General features: G+C 37.5%; 1 protein-coding gene across 1 annotated transcript; it reads right to left on the bottom strand.

Moving 5' to 3' along the window:
- Positions 1–7356: 7356 nt before the first annotated feature.
- LOC107826489 (uncharacterized) lies at positions 7357–8396 on the bottom strand. The gene is made up of 2 exons (XM_016653475.2): positions 8055–8396; positions 7357–7947 (listed from the first exon to the last, which is right to left on the bottom strand). Exons 1-2 carry the CDS (start codon positions 8360–8362, stop codon positions 7572–7574), a joined length of 684 nt encoding a protein of 227 aa, XP_016508961.1. The 5' UTR covers positions 8363–8396; the 3' UTR covers positions 7357–7571.
- Between the last annotated feature and the right edge of the window lie 248 nt (positions 8397–8644).

The following is an 8644-nucleotide window of genomic DNA, read 5'->3' as shown; positions in this document are numbered from 1 at the left end:
TTTCCAGTTTACTTCTGCACCAACTTCATATTTTTCACATTCTGTTCGCTTCAGTTGATCTTGATAGTTGCCTATTGGATTTTAACAGAATTATACTGCAGTCTTGTTGTGTATTTATCTGGAATTATGTCAAAATCAAATGGTTCAGGTGGAGACAACAAATTCGACAATTACTATTAAGTACAGTTTTTCTTTTCCACGGACTTTTGGTCTTATGGAGAATGCTAAATTTCTAAGCACTAGGCTTAGGAATTGTGATAAAAACTATATGCGATTCGTACAATATAACGAATTTTTTTTTATCTTCAACATTAAAATCTGAGTTATGTATATCATTTAGATACAACTCTATTGTATTTGGTGTCCTATTTATGTGTGTGACCGTCAAAGTTTTGTTTGATACAGGGGGTCGGATTGTCAATTAGAGTGAGGGTTAAATTTTTTGTGGCCTGGTGCCCTTTTTGGTATGCCTCCGAAAACGGCCAAATTGACCAAAACGGATTTGTTGTGACACAATTTTAGTTTCTTGGTCTAGTAAGATTGACTAGGGATATTTTGGTAGTGAAAGAACTAAGGCTAGTTTTTCTTTTTCCTTCAAAATTTTATATCTTTGTTTGCAACTAATTTTCAACATATAAAAAATAAACTGCAATTACAAAATAAGAGAAAAATATTTTTATTAATCAATTGTGAGTACAATTCTGTGTCTCCCTTGATTCTTCTCTCCTGATTATCTTCGTGATTCGAGGGCTGAAGCCGCGTATTTCTCGGATGTAGGATGATGCAGACCTTTTGGGGATGTATTTGATCTTCAGCTTCTTGAACTATTTAATTATCAAGAAATATTCGGCTATATTTTGATCTTTTTGTGCATATTCCAAGAGTTTATGGGATTTTGAAATACCTATTCAAGGAAATATGTATCCCTTTATAGATGTGTGAGTTAGGGTTTTAGGGTAGAGTAACCTCCAAGAAACCCTAATAGACTCTTAAGATTTCAAGAGTCCCTAATAGACTCCTAGAATTTCAAGAATCGTGTAGTATCTTTAATTTAGGATTTGACTTGATCGTTTAAACTTTCGATGTCTACAATCTTGTAAGTGATTAAAAAGCCAAAAGCTTGACCTAGTTGTGGGTATAGCGGTGGTTTTGCCTCAACATTTTGACCCCTTAACACAATTACTTAAAGTATGATTCTTTGACGCCGTACAATTGTTAAGTTAGGCATCAGAGATAGGACGAACTTATTCCAATTGGAGAATGCCAATTCCCGAGTTATAGTTCACATGCAAATATTGGCATCCTAAATTTTGTCCACGCCAAAGTGTCAAACATAAGAATCTTTTAGGCCAAATACATAGCCAGCCCCTAAACTTGGTACTAAATTTCATTTAGACACTTTAACATACTCTTGTTCCTATTGGACACTCCAACTCCAATAAAATGTATCTATTGAGCACCTCATGCACAAGTCACTTTGGAGTTGGGCGCGTGAAAAGTTTTGAAAGTTAAATTTTTTTTCTTTCTTATTTCTCTTTCTTCTTCACAGAACTCCCTCTGAGATGGCAGAGCTTCTGTCCTCATCCCCATCCTCCATTTTCATTCTACTGATTTACTGTATTTTCCAATGATTTTTCACAATTTTATATGCATTGATTTGATGAGTGTATCTTAAATCTCCTTTACAAAAAAACTAGAAAATATAGATTGGTCCCTGCAAGTTAAGAACATTTGGATATGCATTTGAAATCATATACTCCATCAGAGAACATATAATAGAAACTGAAGAGTAATATAATCTGTTTCTTTATTTTTACATTTTATTACGCCAAGATGGGTTCTAGCTAGATTCTTTCTTATAGTTTCCGACCAGCAGTATATCGCCGCTTAAAAAATTTATGTCTTAAAGGAAATAGTACACAGATATCCTTGGTTGCCGAAAACTTTCCGGCAAGTCGTGGCAGACCTATTCTACCCTCCCTGAACATGAGGAAGACAAAATGAAAGGGGCAGGGGAAAGGGATTACTAAGAATATAATAATTTTTTTTGTCTCTTTTAATTCTTTTTATTTACACGTGTCGCCTCTTTATTGGTCATGTTGTTCATGTCAGCGAGCTTGGTGGCTACGCGCTTAGTTGGTGAAGACAAATTGTGCCTAAGTGTCCAATAGAAGCGTTGGAGTGTCTAATAGGAACAAGAGTATGTTAAATTGTCTAAATGAAATTTGGTGTCAAGTTTAAGGGGTTATTTATGTATTTGGCCAATCTTTTATAAACATCCAACGAAACTGTTGAATATGACAATATCCCACATCTTTTTTGGAGAGAAAATTGGGTGGGAATTTCACCCTATAAAAGGAGACCTAATGTTTAGGATTTAAACACATCTCTCATTTGCCTTCTTATCTTCTTAAGACATTTGTATCTTCTCTCTTTAGTATTATTTCACTTGTATTTTTGAAGTGGAATAAAATATTGGTTGTGTCCGAGGAGTAGGCAAAATTAGCCGAACCTCGTAAATTCTGGTGTTCCTTTTATTATTGCTTTATTATCTTATTTATTATTTGGTAGCTGTCATAATTTTTTGGTATAGTAGTTGTGACTTATTCACACTATATACATTTGGCTTCCGCAATAATTGGTATCAGAGCCAAGGTACTGTCTAAGTATGCTCTGTGGTTGCAGCATAGCCTGATCTTCTACATCAGAAAAGATTTATTTTGGTAACTGAGTTAAGGTTCTGTCTGAGTATGATCTGTGGTTGCAGCTTAGTCTGACCTTCCACACCAGAAAGGAAATAATCTTGAATTGTGTCGTCAGCTATTAAATAATATTTGTGTCAAAGATGGGAGACAATAAACAAGAAGAATCTACATCAAGTGTCAACAATACGTCATCATTGGCATCTTCGCTTATGATAAGAATTGTGTCAAATGCGAAATTTGCGGTAGAAATATTTGACGGGTCCGGACATTTTGGGATGTGGCAAGGCGAGGTTCTAGATGTCCTTTTTCAACAAGGGCTAGATCTGACCATTGAAGAAAAGAAACCAGATGTTATTGGAGAAGAAGATTGGAAGATTCTCAACCGTGTTGCTTACGGTACCATTCGATCTAACCTTGCTAGAGAGCAGAAATATCCATACACAAAGGAAACTTCTGCAAGTAAATTATGGAAAGCACTAGAGGATAAATTTTTGAAGAAAAACAGTCAAAATAAATTGTACATGAAGAAGAGACTGTTTCACTTCACCTATGTTCCTGGTACCACGATGAATGAACATATCACCAGTTTCAATAAGTTGGTCACAGATTTGCAAAATATGGATACAACTTATGATGATGGTGACTTGGCCTTGATGTTGTTGGCGTCACTTCCTGATGAGTACGAGCACCTTGAAAATACTCTACTTCATGGAAATGACGAAGTTTCTCTCAGAGAAGTTTGTTCGGCTTTGTACATCTATGAACAAAGAAAGCGAGAAAAACAGAAGGGCAGAGAAGGAGAAGCACTATTTGTGAGGGGTCGTCCTCAAAATCAAATGAGGACAAAGAAGGGAAGATCCAAGTCAAGATCCAGACCCAGCAAAGATGAATGTGCCTTTTGCCGAGAAAAAGGGCACTGGAAGAAAGACTGTCCGAAGTTGAAGAATAAGGCCAAACATAACAATGGAAAAGCCATTATGGATTCAAATGTAGCTGATTGTGATGATTCAGACTTCTCATTAGTTACAACAGAGTCATCAACATCATCAGACATATGGTTGATGGACTCGGCTTGTAGCTATCATATGTGTCCCAACAGGGACTGGTTCATGGATTTTCAAGAAGGAAAATATGGAGTCATCCACACAGCGGACAACAGCCCTCTTACCTCATATGGAATTGGTTCAATACGATTAAGGAACCATGATGGAATGATCATAACATTAACAGATGTTCGATATGTACCGGACTTGAAGAAGAATCTCATCTCTGTGGGAGCCCTAGAGTCAAAAGGGTTCAAAATCATTACAGAAAATGGAGTGATGAGAGTATGCTCCGGTGCACTAGTGGTAATGAAGGCTAATCGGAAGAACAATAATATGTACCGCTATCGTGGTAGTACAGTTATTGGGACAACGACAGTGACATCCAGTGACGATAAAGAGGCAGAAGCAACCAAGTTATTGCACACGCGCTTGGGACATGCTGGAGGAAAATCCTTGAAAACTCTATCAGATCAAAGATTGTTAAAAGGAGTAAAGGCTTGCAACTTGGAGTTTTGTGAGCATTGTGTCAAAGGGAAACAGACAAGGGTTAAATTTAGTACAACGATCCATAATACTAAAGGCATTTTGGATTATGTACACTCTGATGTTTGGGGTCATTCCAAAACACCTTCATTGGGTGGGAAACACTATTTTGTAACCTTTGTTGATGATTTTTCCCGAAGAGTGTGGGTGTATACAATGAAGAGCAAAGATGAAGTGTTGGGATTTTTTCTCAAATGGAAGACGATGGTGGAGAATCAAACAGGCAAGAGGATCAAGTGTATTCGCACAGACAATGGAGGTGAATACAAAAATGATCATTTCAATAAGGTCTGTGAAAATGATGGCATCGTCCGACACTTCACTGTCAGACATACACCACAACAGAATGGAGTGGCAGAACGTATGGACCGGACCTTGCTGGAGAAGGTACGGTGTATGTTGTCCAATGCTGGCTTGGGCAAAGAATTTTAGGCTGAGGCAGTTACATATTCATGCCACCTCATTAATCGCTTACCATCTGCTGCTGTTGATGGCAAGACACCATTTGAAAAATGGTACGGAAAGCCTGCTGTAGATTATGACTCTTTGCACGTGTTTGGCTCAACTGCATATTATCATGTATCAGAGTCAAAATTGGATCCAAGGGAAAAGAAGGCTATTTTATGGGAATTACTTCTGGAGTCAAAGGATATCGCTTATGGTGTCCTATGACAAAGAAAGTAATATTCAGCAGGGATGTTACCTTTGATGAATCTGCTATGGTAAATAAGGTAACAGAAGATACCAAACAAAATGAAGGTGCTTCTAGGCAGGTGGAGTTTGAGGGAAAATTTATTTTTCCTACACAAGAAGCAGAGGATGAAACAAATGAAGATTACCCGCTGGAAGGAGAGCCAGTAGAGGAGATTCCAACTCAGGAACCTCAACAACAACTTGAATCAATAGCAACCAGCAGGCCAAAAAGAACAATAACGAAACATGTTCGTCTCATAGAGACGGTTGCTTGTGCAACCTCAATTGTAGCTGATGATGTTCCTACCACTTATAAAGACGCAGTCCAAAGTTCAGAAGAAGATAAGTGGAGGATTGCCATGAATGATGAAATACAGTCCCTTCATCAGAATCATACATGGAGATTGGCCAATCTCCCGAAGGGAAAGAAAGCAATTGGGTGCAAATGGGTATTTGCAAAAAAGGAAGGATTTCCTAACTAAGTAGATGTTCGCTACAAAGCAAGATTGGTGGCCAAAGGATATGCTCAAAAGGAGGGAATTGATTACAATGAAGTGTTTTCTCCAGTTATAAAACATTCCTCCATTAGAATTATATTGGCTTTGGTAGCACAATTGAATTTGAAACTAGTTCAGATGGATGTAAAAACTGCGTTTTTACATGGAAACTTGGAGGAGGAAATCTACATGACTCAGCTAGAAGGATTCAAAGTTGCTGGAAAAGAAAATATGGTGTGTAAACTTGAAAAATTATTGTACGGATTGAAACAATCTTCTAGACAATGGTACAAGCGATTTGACGAGTTTATGTTGCGGCAAGGGTACAAAAGGAGCAAATACGATCATTGTGTGTATTTGCGCAAACTTAAAGATGGTTCCTTTGTATATCTTCTCTTATATGTTGATGATATGTTGATAGCTTCCCAGAATTCGGAAAAAATTGATAAGTTGAAGATTCAACTGAAGAAGGAGTTTGAGATGAAGGATCTGGGTGAGGCAAAGAAAATTCTTGGCATGGAGATAATAAGAGATAGACGTTCAAAGAAACTCTGTTTATCTCAGAAAGAATATCTGAAAAGAGTACTACAACGTTTTGGCATAGATGAAAAGACTAAGCCAGTTAGTACTCCACTTGCTCCCCATTTTAAGCTAAGTACTACTATGTCGCCAAATGATGAAGATGAACAAGAGTATATGTCAAGGGTACCATATGCAAATGTTGTTGGTAGCTTGATGTATGCAATGGTCTGTACGAGACCTGACATTTCACAAGCTGTTGGAGTTATTAGCAGATATATGCATAATCCAGGAAAGGAGCATTGGCAAGATGTGAAGTGGATTCTACGGTATATTCACAATACTGTAGATGTTGGGTTAGTTTTTTAGCAGGAAGACAATCAGTCTGTAGTTGGATATTGTAACTCAGATTTTGCGGGTGATCTGGACAAACAAAGATCAACTACTGGTTATGTGTTTACTTTTGCAAAGGCACCAGTTAGTTGGAAGTCTACTTTACAGTCAACAATTGCTTTGTCTACAACAGAGCCAGAATATATGGCTATTACAGACGCTGTGAAGGAAGCAATTTGGCTTCAGGGATTGCTAAAGGAGTTTGGTGTTGAACAAAAAAGTATCACAATCTTTTGTGATAGTCAAAGTGCTATTCAATTGGCGAAGAACCAAGTTTATCATGCAAGGACGAAGCACATTGATGTTCGGTATCATTTCGTACGAGAAATTATAGAAAAAGGTGGAGTCACAGTGAAGAAAATTCATACTACAGAGAATCCTGCTGATATGCTGACAAAAGTGGTGACTGCGGTCAAGTTTCAACATTGTTTGGATTTGATCAACATTGTTGAACACTCAAGATTGAAGATGAAGACACAACCAAAATTTGTTATTGAGAAAGAATTGAAGATGTAGAATTTTGCCAAGATGGAGATTTGTTGAATATGACAATATCCCACATCGGTTGGGAAGTAAACTTGGTGGGATTTTTTTCCTATAAAAGGAGGCCTAATGTTTAGGATTTAAACACACCTCTCATTTGCCTTCTTATCTTCTTAAGTCATTTGTATCTTCTCTCTTTAGTATTATTTCACTTGTATTTTTAGAGTGGAATAAAATATTGGTTGTGTCCGAGGAGTAGGCAAAATTAGCCGAACCTCGTAAATTCTGGTGTTCCTTTTATTGTTGCTTTATTGTCTTATTTATTATTTGGTGGCTGTCATAATTTTTTGGTATAGTAGTTGTGACTTATTCACACTATATACATTTGGCTTCCGCAAGAGAAACGATAGAAGAGGAAATAGTTAGATAAATACATGAAAGTGGCTTCATAATTATTAACATTACGAATAGAGCGTCTTCGTATAACTATAGTATTTTATAACATACGCATGGGTGAAAAACCTGATAATTGTTTTGGATTACACATATGTTACTTTATTTGATAAACACTCAAGGTACATATTGCATTACAAATTAGTCACATGAGTAAGATAACGACTTGTAGTTAGCCCCTTGTACTTATTCTTATCATAGTATTATTTATTCAACAAGGCTAACTATCTCAGATAACACTATGCACGAAATTTAGCTTTGTAATCACTCCAAAGTTGATCAACCGTCTTCCCCAGCAAGTCAACAAAGAACTGATTACTATAGCCATTTCTCATCTTTTTGTTAAGTTGTGCCACGAATCCATTTCTCAAGCTGTTGCAGTAATCAAGAAATCGAGCAGTCACGTCGTAGCCTTGGTCCCATCGATCGCCCTGCCCTGGTTTCACCCAGTGGCTAGGTGCAAAACCAGCTTTGAGCCTCACATAATCAGCAATCCCTTCAATTAATCCGCCGGGAGCCCGACCGTTCCCGTTCCACTGCCAAATGTGGGTGCTCTCGTGGTACAATACTCCGGTTATCTCTCTCTTGACGTTACCAGAGTAACTCTGAATATACCTGCAAAACACAAATATAAAGGCATCACTTTATATATGCATATATGTATTTTGAATTTGAGATGTGCGTCCCCCGCTGCTTATTTACTGAATCAATTTATTGCATACCTGGCACTAACATGAATCTCATTGTTGCTAGCGTAAGCTACTCCGCCTATGTCATCGACAAACATACTTACCTTTTGCACGTTTTTGCGATCAGCCGGAGAATTCTGTTGGAAGATCTTCCATATGAATGAAGTTGAAGCTGCGAGTGTTTGTTTGCTATATTGGGCACCGATATCTCGGTTGAAACGGGCACCGCCGGCGGTGTTGGTGGCCCTGTTGGTAACGGCGTAATCTACTGCATGGATTTCAGGGGTGAATATTGCAAGGATAATTAGTAGAGAAGCAAGGAAGGAAATTGTGGTGGCCATGTTTTGCTCCAAGAAAGTGATACGGTCTCTAAGAAGACACACTTATATATGTAGTTTTATCAAATACTTTAAAATAGTGACGCTGGACTAAGTCAGTTGAGTATTGCCAAAAAAAATAAAAAAAAGGAAATAGAGAAAGATCGAGACCAAGTCAGTTGAGTGAGATAAGAGGTTTTCCTTCATTATCCCATTTAATTTCTTCCCTGCAGTTTTAGCAAATTTTTCTTTAACACTTTGTTTTTGAAAGATCACATTGGCAAATTATTTGTATTTTTCGATAAG

The sequence above is a fragment of the Nicotiana tabacum genome, chromosome 7 (assembly GCF_000715075.1).
Source record: "Nicotiana tabacum cultivar K326 chromosome 7, ASM71507v2, whole genome shotgun sequence".
Lineage (NCBI taxonomy): Eukaryota > Viridiplantae > Streptophyta > Magnoliopsida > Solanales > Solanaceae > Nicotiana > Nicotiana tabacum.
Note: the sequence above shows the minus strand (reverse complement) of the source record. Positions and strands in the feature narration are given on the sequence as shown.